Source organism: Pseudophryne corroboree, chromosome 5, assembly GCF_028390025.1.
Source record: "Pseudophryne corroboree isolate aPseCor3 chromosome 5, aPseCor3.hap2, whole genome shotgun sequence".
NCBI classification, from domain to species: Eukaryota; Metazoa; Chordata; class Amphibia; order Anura; family Myobatrachidae; genus Pseudophryne; species Pseudophryne corroboree.
The window spans coordinates 421,157,557-421,170,486 of NC_086448.1; the positions used below are offsets into that span (position 1 = coordinate 421,157,557).

A 12,930-nucleotide genomic window follows, 5' to 3' on the forward strand; every position below is an offset into this window, starting at 1 on the left:
GTAGCACTCCTCCATTTGGGTGAGCAGCAGTTATTACATCACCATTTGGCTCCCTTATTATTTTATATTATCTTTCATTCAGTGTTCAAGCATGCAGTGATTACTCCCATTCTGAAAAAAACAGATTTCTGACCCTAACATTCTCTTAGACTATCATCCGATCTTTCAGCTTGCCTTTCCAAGCTACTTGAGAGACTTGCCTACACTCGCATCACACACTTTCTTAGCTCACACAACTTATTGGTCTCGCTTCAGTCAGACTTTCGTTCCCAACACTCGACAGAGACGTCACTGACTAAAGTAGTGAGTGATCTGATCACTACGAAGGCTAAAGGCCATGATTCATCTCTCTGCTACTTTTGACACTGTTGACCACTCTCTTCTCATACAAACACTACAATCCCTAGGTTTTCAAGACACAGCCCTTTCTTGGTTCCTATCCTACCTATTAAATTGCTTTCTTCAGTGTCCGCATCTCTAAATCCACCTCTTCTTCGCTACCTCTTTCAGTTGGAGTACCACAAGGCTCAGTCTTAGTTCCTCTGCTTTTCTCAATCTTTACCACATCTCTTGGCAAACTAATCCACTCTTCTGGATTTCAGAATAATCTGTATGCAAATCTATCTGTCCTCTCCAGATTTGTCACCGTCTGTATTGATCCATATTACTGAATGCTTTTCTGCCGTTTCACCTTGGATGTCATCTAGCCACCTCAAACTTAGTTTTTCTTACGTCCTAGAGGATGCTGGGGTCCCCATTAGTACCATGGGATATAGACGGGTCCACTAGGAGCCATGGGCACTTTAAGAGATTAATAGTGTGGGCAGGCTCATCCCTCTATGCCCCTCCTACCAGACTCAGTTTAGAAAATGTGACCGGAGGAGCCGGTCACAGCTAGGGGAGTTCCTAGAGCTTCTTTAGTTTTATTTTTTTTCTAACAGTTAGGTTACAGGAAGGCTGCTGGCAACAGCCTCCCTGCTTCGTGGGACTTAGGTGGGGAGTAGGAACCAACTCTTGAAGTTATTGGATCTCAATCTCCGCTGACAGGACACTGAGCTCCTGAGGGTGCTGATCACAAGCCCACGAGGCGACCGCTCACTCCCGCAGCATGGCCGCCACCCCCTAACAGAGCCAGAAGATAGAAGAGTGGTGAGTACAATGCCGGCGGCTCGGGAAGTGGGTCGCCGGCGGGTATGACTGCACAAGGGTGGGAGCGCAGTGTACGGCGCTGTGAGGGGCGTCCTGGGCCAGCGCAATCACCCCACACTGGTCCACTAACGCTAACAGGGGCTAATCCCACTGTTAGCAGCACATTACCTCAGGCCAGTATAATCAACTAAGTGCGGGAAGACGCGCCATTATAGGGGGCGGGGCTGCTTAGAGTGGACCCAGAACTCACCAGCGCCATTTTCTCCCTGCAGATCACAGCATCAGAACGCTGACAGGGAGCGCTGCCCTCCACATAACGCCAGCTATCCTCTGCGGTACCAGGGTGTTATAGAAAGGAGGGGGGGTGTGTGTGATTATATGAACTGTTTATCCTATTAAGGTTACTCAGTCAGTGCCTGCCGTTTGTCATAATAACTGCTTACTGGGGCGCTGTGTGGCTGGCTCCTTATACTCTGTGACTCTCTGAAGGTACTCTGGGGGAAACTGTGTCTGACATTTTCCTTTGTGTATGTGTATTTATCCACATTACCATGTCTAAGGGCTCTGTATCATGTGCTGCAGTGTGTGTATCTTCTCCTGAGGAGTATATCTCATGTACTCAGGACTGCAATATGCTTTCCCATCCTTCTGAATCTGAACCCCCATGGGTGGATTCTTTAAGGGGAATGATATCCCAGATTTCATCCAGGATGTCACATAATGAGAAAGAAACGCAGTTTTTGAGAAAATCTGTAGAGGGTTTGCAGCATTCAGCTAACACTCTCTCATATACCCCACCTGCATACCCTAAAAAACATACACTTGCCCAAATAATGCAGGTTGACACTGATACCGACTCTGATACAGGTTATGGGGATATGCAGGGGAATGAATGCATCCCTTGCAAGGGGGGTGCAGCTGAAGATTGAAGCCATTAGGGATGTTTTGCATATTACTGAGAAGGTACCTGAGCCGGAAGGGGAATCTTATTTTACAGAAAATAAGAAATCCTCTCTCGCCTCCCCTGCTTCTAAAGAGCTGAACTCTTTATTTTAAAAATCCTGGGAGAACCCAGAGAAAAAAATCCAGATCCCTAATAGAATTCTCATTGCTTTCCCTTTCCCTGAGGAAGATAGAAAGAAATAGGAATACCCACCTATAGTAGACGCTTCTGTATCCAGATTGTCTAAAAACGTGGTTTTACCTGTCCCTGGTTCAACCGCCCTAAAAGAGCCGGCTGACCATAAGATTGAGACTACACTCAAATCTCTATACACTGCTACAGGCGTGGCTTTAAGGCCCACTATTGCTTGTGCATGGATTTCTAAAGCCATAGTAAAGTGGTCAGGCACATTACTAGAGGACTTAGATACTATGGATAGGAGTGACATTGACTTGTTTTTACGTCACATACAGGATTCTGCTGGGTTCATGATGGAGGCCATGAAGGACCTTGGAATGCTGAATGCAAGGGCTACTTCCATGGCAGTCTCAGCACGCAGAGGACTCTGGGTATGTCAATGAACTGTGGATGCAGAATCTAAGAAAAGTGTGGAGAACCTACCCTTCACCGGTCAGGCTCTGTTTGGGGACGCATTAGATGCGTGGATTTCCACAGCAACTGCGGGTAAGTCAACCTTTCTTCCCTCAGCAGCTCCACCGACTAGGAAATCTTAAGCTACGTCTACACTGCAGTCCTTTCGGTCCGCAAAATTGAAAAAATCCAAATCCACCTTCCACCTTCTTTAGGGGTGGTAAAGGGAAATCCAAAAAACCTACACCAACAGGTTTTCAGGAACAGAAACCAGGTTCTGCTTCCTCAAAATCTTCAGCATGACGGTGGACCTCCCAGCATGGAGATCGGGCAGGTGGGAGCGAGACTAAAATATTTTAGTCACGTCTGGGCGTACTCTTGCCTAGACCCCTGGGTGACGGACATTGTTACCCAGGGCCACAGACTGGAGTTCCAGGAACTCCTACCTGACAGATTCTTCAAATCAGGCTTACGAGTTTCGCTGACAGAATGTGCTATCCTGCAGGAAGCCATTCAAAAACTGGTTTAAACAAATGTTGGTGTCCCAGTTCCACCTCCCCTACACCACAAGGGTTATTACTCAAACCTGTTTGTGTTGCCGAAAGCGGATGGTTTGGTAAGGCCGATATTAAACCTAAAGTCCTTGAACCCCTACTTAAGGGAATTCAAATTCAAGATGGAGTCTCTGAGAGCGGTAATCTCAGGTCTGGAGGAGCGGGAATTCCTGGTATCCTTGGATATCAAGGATGCATACCTTCACATTCCGAACTGGCCGCCTCACCAGGCTTATCTCAGATTTGCGTTGGTGGATTGTCACTATCAGTTCCAGGTACTGCCTTTTGGTCTCCACAGCACCGAGGGTGTTCACCAAGGTCATGGCAGAGATGATGTTACTGCTCCGCAAGCAGGGAGTGAACATAATTCCATATCTGGACGATCTGCTGATAAAAGCACCGTCCAGGGAGAGGAGGGTGCAGAGTATTGCTCGCTCAACTTGTCTACTCCAGGATCATGGGTAGATCCTGAACTTGCCAAAGTCACATTTGGAGCCGACAAGGAGACTACCTTTCCTGGGGATGATACTCGACACGGAGGTGCAGAGGGTGTCTCTACCAGTGGAGAAAGCATTGGTGATCCAATCAGTGGTCCGGGATGTCTTGAAGCCAGCCCGGATATCGGTTTATCAGGGCATTCGCCTTCTGGGGAAGATAGTAGTCCCCTACGAGGCTCTTCAGTACGGAAGATTCCATGTGCGATCATTCGGAAGATTCCATGTGCGATCATTCCAGCTGGATCTCCTAGACAAATGGTTGGGATCACATCTTCACATGCACCAGCGTATACACCTGTCGCCGAAAGCCAGAATTCCACTCCTCTGGTGGCTGAAAACTTCTCACCTTCTTGAAGGCCGCAGTTTTGGGATTCAGAATTGGATCCTTCTAACCACGGATGCAAGTCTCAGATGTTGGGGAGCGGTCACCCAAGGGGAAAAGGAAAGTGGTCAAGTCTGGAATCCATTCTTCCGATAAACATTCTGGAACTAAGGGCCATTTACAACGGCCTTCTACAAGCGGCACATCTTTTACAAGATCAAGCCATTCAGGTTCAGTCAGACAACGTCACAGCGGTGTCCTACATAAACAGGCAGGTCGAAACGAAGAGCAGAGCTGCAATGGCAGAGGTAACAAGAATCCTCCTCTGTGCAGAAAAGCACGCACTGGTGCTGTCAGCAATCTTCAATCCGGGAGTTGACAACTGGGAAGCGGACTTCCTCAGCAGACACTATCTCCATCCAGGAGAATGGTGGCATCTTGCCTCCACAAGAAGCTTCGGATGTACTGTTCCAGGTCGAGAGACCCTCAGGCAGTGGCGGTGGACGCATTGGTGTCTCTGTGGGTGTTTCAGTCAGTGTATGTGTTCCCTTCACTTAAACTCATCCCAAGGGTTCTAAAATTAATAAAAAGAACAAGAGTTCAGGTGTTTCGCTTTGCTCCAGTCTGGCCAAGGAGGGCTGGTACGCAGACCTTCTGGAATTACTACTGGAGGATCCGAGGCCTCTTCCTCTTCGCGAGGACCTTCTGCAACAGGGGCTGTTTGCCTAGCAAGACTTACCGCGGCTACGTTTGACGGCATGGAGGTTGAATGCCAGATCTTAGCTCGGAAGGGCATTCCCGAAAAAAGGTCATTCCTACCCTGATTCAAGCTAGGAAGGGAGTTAACCTCTAAACATTACCATCGGATTTGAAAGAAATATGTGTCTTGGTGTGAATCCAAGAAGTTTCCAACGGTGGAGTTTCAACTGGGACGGTTTCTCCTTTTTCTGCAAGCAGGTGTGGATGTGGGCCTATGCTTGGGCTACATAAAAGTCCAGATTTCGGCCTTGTCCATTTTCTTCTAGAAACAGTTGGCTGCCCTCCCTAAGTTTCAGACTTTCTTGAAAGTGGTTCTGCACATCCAACTGCACTTTGTGCCTCCTACGACACCTTGGGACCTGAATGAGGTGCTGCAGTTCCTGCAATCGGATTGGTTCGAACCTTTGCAGGAGGTAGACGTCAAGTTTCTTACTTGGAAGGCAGTCACGCTGTTGGCATTGGCATCTGCTAGACGTGTGTCAGAATTGGGGGCTTTGTCGTGCAAGAGCCCCTATTTGATTTTCCATAAAGACAGAGCTGAGCTCAGAGCGCGTCAGCAATTTCTTCCAAAGGTTGTGTCTGCTTTTCATATCAACCAGCCTATTGTGGTGCCAGTGGCTACTGACTCCTCCATTACCTCACAATCCTTGTATGTGGTGAGTGCTTTGAAAATTAATGTAAAGAGAACTTCTCGTCATAGGAAATCGGACGCTTTCTTTGTCCTTTATGATCTCAACAAGGTTGGGTGTCCTGCTTCTAAGCAGATGATTTCTCGCTGGATCCGGTTTACTATCCAGCATGCCGTATCCAAAATCCGTTAAGGCCCACTCTACTCGTAAGGTGGGTTCTTCCTGGGCAGCTGCCCGGGGTGTCTCGGCTTTACAGCTTTGCCGAGCAGCTACTTGGTCAGGATCGAACAGGTTTGCTAAGTTCTACAAGTTCGATACTTTGGCCTCTGAGGACATAAAGTTTGGTCAATCTGTTCTGCAGGAGCCTCAGCACTCTCCCTTCCATTACTGGGAGCTTTGGTACATCCCCATGGTACTAATGTGGAACCCAGCATCCTCTAGGACGTAAGAGAAAACAGGGTTTTAATTACCTACCGGTAAATCCTTTTCTCGTAGTCCATAGAGGATGCTGGGCGCCCGGCCAGTGCTGCGTATTCCTGAATTATTACTTTGTTCAATTTGTTAGTTCAGCCGTTGCTGACGCGTTCCAAGTTGGTTAGCTTGGCTTTCCTTTTCGTTGTATGTGTGAGCTGGTGTGAGTTTCACCACTATCTGTGCATTTCCTTCTCTTGGAGTATGTCCGTCTCCTCGGGTACAGTTTCTAGACTGTCTGGTAGGAGGGGCATAGAGGAAGGAGACAGCCCACACTATTAATCTCTTAAAGTGCCCATGGCTCCTAGTGGACCCCGTCTATACCCCATGGTACTAATGTGGACCCCAGCATCGACTACGAGAAAAGGATTTACCGGTAGGTAATTAAAATCCTATTACCAAAACAGAGTTAATTATTTCCAACGGCCAATAGTAGTTATCAACTTGATATCTCTATCACTATTCAATTCAACTGCACACGCTTGCAAATAGTGCCTTCCTACCACTGTGACTGTTTATTATTACCCAGTTTTGTTATATCATTGTTGTTTCCAATTGTAAAGCACAACAGAGTTTGTTGCACTGTATAAGAAACTATTAATAAATAAATAAACAAGTAGTAGCTGAGTAATTGAATACCCTGCTACCCTAAGAGTTCAGCATAGTCAAAGAGAGGTGCGGAAACCCCACATTATGGGCCAACTGAAGAAAAAATGGTATTATAAACCGAAACTCCCATCTTGGTATGGCACAAATGCCATATAGTGCAAGTGGTAGTCAGTAGTAAATTCTCAGCAACGTAAGAAGGGAATGCAGTTGGCCTCATGTGCAGGAGACTGAGAAGAGAAATATCAGGGAATAAAGATTATTCTATATTAGTATTCGCAAAGTCCTCTGAATCGCATAGCCAGTCCACAGCATAACGGTAGTTTGCTGCTAAAGCATCAGTTTGGATGCACAGGAGATTGATGCCTCTCAACACCAGTGCTTGGCTCAGTTTAAAAAGGATATTCTAGGTGTTTTTTATTGGACCAAACGAATTTACAAAGAGCTTTTAGTAACTTAAGGTCTGTCTCCATTAATAATAAAGGTGATTTTTTGAAGTGGGTATAACAACTGTGGGAAGGAAATCATCTTAAACAATTGACATCTACCGAAATTTGAAAGCAGCAGATGTTTCCAAGCCTGATAATCAGCCAGAGTACAACTGATTATCTCTGGGAAATAAACAGCATACAAGTCAAATGGGTTAACTAGGATCTTGATCCCTAAGTATATAAAGGTGGAACTGGCCCATTTAATAGGAAAATAGGGAATTAAGAGAGATACTATTAACTGCATTAACCAGCAACTTCGTATTCCAGAAGTCCACTACATGATGGCTAAAACTATTTTGTAATGTCAAGTCTACAAGCTGTTTTTAAAATTTTCTTATGTACCCTTGTCCTACAAATTTGACCCACTTAAATTTTCCCTACGTTACCTACTGTACTTCTGAGATCAATATTCTTCCGTAAAAATACAGCCAAACTATTTGTCTCTTTAATACCTTTTTTATAATGTACTACCTGACAACCCGTGCTTCACTTCGGAATTTCAAGTATAATGCCAATCTTTGTCAGCCCGCACCTCCGGGCGGGCCTTTCCCGGATTAATGCTGTTAAAGGGCTGGCGCTGAGGAGAATAATCCGCCTCCTTCTCTGCCCCATCCTGCCCCTGATGCTGCCCTGCTCAGTGCTGTAAATGCAGGGACGACAGGCCAAGCTCCATCCTCTTTATGTTAAATATGTAAGGTTTGTTGGGATAGGCTGACTCTATTCCAAAGGGTCCTAGGTCTCCGTGCTTAACTTCTCACTCTCCTTAGGGCTCCTTCTTTTGAGGTAAAAAGGTAAAGATTTTCGCACAACACTTAAGGTCACTGGGAGAGCTGTCGGTACCCTTTACACAGCAGAGAAGCAGTTGCTGACTATCAAGCTTTCCTGTAATGCATTTAAGAATCAAAATATCTCTCTCCTCTTTCTTCCTATTGCTCTCGGAGAGGTTTCGCAATGTTTAGTTCAAGTGACACGTTAAACTCTGATAATTCAGACACTAACCTCTCCTGACTGGAAATAAGTTGGTTAAGTACTTAAAAGGCACATACTACTGACTCCTCATAAAATCTCCTGAACCATAAGGCTGGACTACTTTGCCAGTGGCAGAGCAGTCCATTATTCAAATAGGGGAGCCACACCCAAAACCACACCCAGCTATTTTTGACATCGCCTTTTTGAGCGACATCGCTAATTTTCTTGGCAAGTGTGTATGCCGGCAGCGACAATCGATGCACAGGTCCGCAACAATCCTCACTGTGCAGTGCATACATGCTCCATCTGGACTCTCGTCCAGGGGCTGCATGCACGGCCGGCCGCTGCGTGACGTCACTGAGCGATATGAACGTTCATATCGCTCAGTGTGTACACCTGGCATGGGAGGGGGAACACTAGGTCTAGTGTGTATGCACCTTTAGTGGGTGCTAACATCACAAAAGCAAGCTACTGTTCACATGACAAGTTCCTAGTCCATATGGTTTAGGAGATTTTGATAAGGCCAAATTTTTTTTTTTTTTGTGGCACCCACCCTTAACTTTCAGTCTTAGGTATGACTGACTGATTTTAGCATGGTTGTTGGCTATTAACATTCCATGCAGGTAAAACTGGTTTTCATTTTGTAAGCCTTTCAGCTTATTGGCTGGTCTACTAATAATGGGATCACTTTTTATTTATTTATTTAGGTGACATTACCAACAGTTGTGGTGTTTCTGTTGATTGTGAACTTGCCTTCCAGCACATCATTACTTAGTAAAGCCCAACACTTGTGTCAGTTATAGTGATTAAATTGTTATGTAGTAAGGTGCTTAAAAAAAATCTGGTGATTTTCTTTGTTTTTTGTTGCAAGTAGCCTCAGTTAGGGGCCTATGTTCTCGGCCCCAGTGCTTTATTTCTTTTCAGAATTAGATTTTGAATAAGTTATTTGTTTTTATTCATCCTAAATATTTGTTTTAAAAAAAATTGCAATAGGCACACCTTGTGAGCTTCATGGAACTGTAGGTCCTAGCAGGGATCGTTTTCTCCTGGAACAGAATTGTCCTGTTATGTGGCTACCATGGTTTTACTACTCAAAATAATAATTAACAAAATAGTTTATACTTTTAATGTGCTGTACTGTAAATACTTGGCTTGCATGCAGGGAGAGAAAAGCTATAAAGCCACATTTCATATAATTGAAAATGGGAACAATTATCTATGTCCAAAAGGGATTTTTATTATTTTATTATAATAGCTGTAAATGGTCACTTTCAAATTTTTTTTTTCCCCTGTTAATTTTGATCTATATTTAAGTATTGTGTTACAAGTAATTATTTATCAGCGGCTAATGTTTTAGGATCACAAACAAAAACATTTCCAGTTTTTTAAAACTTTTGTATAATTAAATGTTTTTCATTCCAGATGTTTGAGCAAAATCTACAGGTGGCTGCACAGATTAGTGAAGAATTGAAGAAAAAAGTTTTACATTTGTGTCTGCAACAGATGAATACATTTCTCAACAGGTACCGAGAGGCATAAAACAGTGACACCCTAAGGGACTAACATGTTTAGGCATTTCTGTTCATACTATATTTATTTATTTATTTCCACCACTCAGATTTACCGTAGCACAATATATTTAGTACAGTTTTTAGTTCAGAAGCTCACTGTGCTCCTGAGGGAACTATTCGCAAGCCCCACCACTGCGAGCGTACATTCCCGCAGCATGCCGCCACTCCTAACAGAGCCAGAAGAATGAAGAGTGGTGAGTACTAAGCCGGCGTCCTGGCTAGCAGGTCGCCAGACATTATGGCAGCATGAGGGTACGGAGACGCACAGCTTCTAACCGGGGGGTGTAATACGTCTGCAGACACAGTACACAGCTGCGTCTCATTACACTGTACACAGTGCCCACACTGGCATAAACAGCCTTAAAACGGGTTTCTCTCCATTTTAAGCACCAGATTGCCTCAGCCAGTATAAAATAAAAAGCGGGAAGACCGTGCACCATTGAAGGTGCGGGGCCTTTACTATAAGCGGATCCAGCAGCTCACCAGCGCCATTTTCCCTCTGTAGTGGACACAGACGCTGACTGACAGGGACGCGCAGCTTCTCCAGAGAGACTCCAGATTACCTCAGCGGTACCAGGGGGTCATAGCAGGGGGGGAGCGACTATTAGTGTACTAAGTCCCCTACCAGGGTACTTAGTCTACGACCCCGCTAAGCTTGGCATTAGCGATAAGGGCATGGTGGGGGCTGGCTCCAAATTACTATGTGTCTCCCTGAAGGGCTGTTTGTGGGTTAATTGTGCTTAACCTTTTCCTGTGTGTGTGCTGTCACATTTACATTATGTAAGGCAAAGAGGGGGTTTCTTGTACAGCGGAGTGTTCCTCTTCACCAGGGGGCTCACTGCTGGGTACTCAGGGCAGCGCACCTTCCCAGAATAGCGGGGCTGAACCGGAGTGGGTTAATTCCATTAAGGGAATGATCTCAGATATTTCTACATAACTATCCCGCAATGAGAAAGAGACGCAATACTTAAGACAGACTGTGGATGAATTTATGAATAGAGACTCAGTCCGCAAACCAGCGTCTCAATCCCCTCCCATTTGTCCGCAAAAACGTTCTCTGGCCCATAACGTGCAGTCTGACTCTGACGGGTTAGACGTGGAGGAGGGTGAGGTGGATTTGGAGGGGGGGGGGGGGGGGAATGCTATTCTGTCACATGGAATAGAGGCTCTTATAGAGACTATCAGAGATGTTCTGCAAATTCCTGATAAGGTGTCAGAGGAGTGTGAGGAATCTTATTTTAATGTATAAAAGAAGTCCTCAGTCACTTTTCATGCGTCAAAGGAATTGAATACCCAGTTTGAAGAACCAAGGGTTAATCCTGATAAGAAATTTCAAATCCCTAAAAGGTTGCTCTCATCCTTTCCTTTTTCTCTGGAGGATAGGAAAAAATGGGAAAATCAACTGATAGTGGACGCATCAGTCTCTAGGCTGTCAATGGTATTGCCTGTCTCTGGTGCAGCCTCCCTAAAAGATACGGCTGATCGTAAAATTGAGACTACACTCAAATCATTGTACACAGCTGCTTGGGTGGCCCAGAGACCTACTATTGCATGTGCGTGGATCACAAAAGTCATTGCTAAATGGTCAGGTAACCTAACTGAGGGGTTAGATTCCTGGTCTAGGGGGATGTTGTTTTACTCCTGCAATATATACAGGACTCTGCAAACTTTATGGTGGATGCCATAAAAGAGATTGGTTTGCTTAATGCACGCACCAACACCGCTATGGCAGTGTCAGCACGCAGGGGCTTGTGGCTACGCCAGTGGTCTGCTGATGCAGACTCCAGGAAAGGCGTGGAAGGCCTATCATTCACAGGAGAGGCCTTGTTTGGAGACGAACTAGACAAATGGATCTCCAAAGCTACTGCAGGTAAGTCTGTGTATCTTCTTTCCGCAGCTCCCCCAGCCAGGAAAGCTTATTCAGCTTCAAATTTACAGTGCTTTCGGACAGCCAAGTTTAAGGAAAAATCCAGAGGTGCTTCTACAGCCTCCAGAGGCGCAAGAGGTAAATCATGCAAACCAGCAACTGCAGGTGCTCAGGAACAGAGCTCCGGCTCTGCTTCCTCAAAGCCTTCAGCATGAAGGTGGACCACGAGGCCTGGAGGACTGTCATATGGGAGCCTGACTAAAATTCTTCAGTCACATCTGTTCAGGTTCGTGCCGGGATCCCTGGGTCATAGATCTTATTTCTCAGGGCTACAGACTGGAGTTCCAAGAACTCCCACCTCACAGATTCTTCAAATCAGGCTTACCAGCTTCACAAGAGGCAAGTGTAACTTTACAGCAGGCCATCCAGAAACTGGTAGAGCCTCAACTCATTGTTCCAGTTCCACCTCTTCTACACAACAAGGGGTACTATTCAAACTTGTTTGTAGTACCGAAACCAGACGGTTCAGTATGACCAATTCTGAACCTAAAGTCCTTGAACCTGTTCTTAAGAGTGTTCAAGTTCAAGATGGAGTCTTTGAGAGTGGTGATCTCAGGTCTGGAGGAAGGGGAATTCCTAGTGTCTCTGGATATCAAGGATGCGTACCTAAAACAGTCCGATATGGCCGCCTCATCAGGCTTACCTACGGTTTTCACTGCAGGACTGTCATTACCAGCTCCAGGCCCTGCCATTTGGTCTCTCCGCCTCATCAAGGGTGTTCACCAAAGTAATGGCAGAGATGGTGTGTTTATACTCTGCAAGCAGGGAGTGAACATTATTCCGTACCTGGACGATCTTCTGATAAAGGCGCCGTCCAGGAAGAGGTTGCTGGAAAGTATTGGCCTCTCAACCAAACTTCTCCAGGATCACGGGTAGATTCTGAACCTTCCGAAATCTCGCCTAGAGCCAACACGGAGGCTTTCATTCCTGGGAATGATACTGGACACAGAGTCGCAGAAAGTGTTCCTTCCGTTGGAAAAGGCCTTGGTAATCCAGTCGATGGTTCGGAATGTCCTGAAGCCAACCCGGATATCTGTGCATCTATGCATTCGCCTTCTGGGGAAAATGGTGGCCTCTTACGGGGCGCTTCAATACGGAAGGTTTCACGCAAGACCCTTCCAGCTCGATCTGTTGGACAAATGGTCCGGATCGCATCTTCACATGCACCAGAGGATTCGTCATTCGCCAAAAGCTAGGATCTCCCTTCTGTGGTGGCTACAGATCTCTCACCTCGTCGAGGGCCAGAGGTTCGGAATTCAGGGTTTGGGTAGCAGTCACCCAGGGGATGCAGTTTCAAGGAAGATGGTCAAGTCAGGAAGTCATCCTTCCAATCAACATTCTGGAACTCAAGGCCATATACAACGCCCTTCTGCAGGCCTCTTACCTTCTTCAGGATCAGGCCATTCAAGTCCAGTCGGACAATGTGATGGAAGTGACGTACATAAACCGAC

At 45.8% G+C, this 12,930-nt stretch overlaps 1 protein-coding gene across 1 annotated transcript in view; it reads left to right on the plus strand.

Moving 5' to 3' along the window:
* EXOC3 (exocyst complex component 3) overlaps window positions 1-12,930 on the plus strand; it is a 141,801-nt gene that overhangs the window by 65,187 nt on the left and 63,684 nt on the right. Inside the window, exon 7 of the mRNA XM_063922795.1 lies at window positions 9,404-9,504. Coding sequence (XP_063778865.1) covers window positions 9,404-9,504 — 101 coding nt within the window. The remainder of the gene's footprint in view (window positions 1-9,403; window positions 9,505-12,930) is intronic.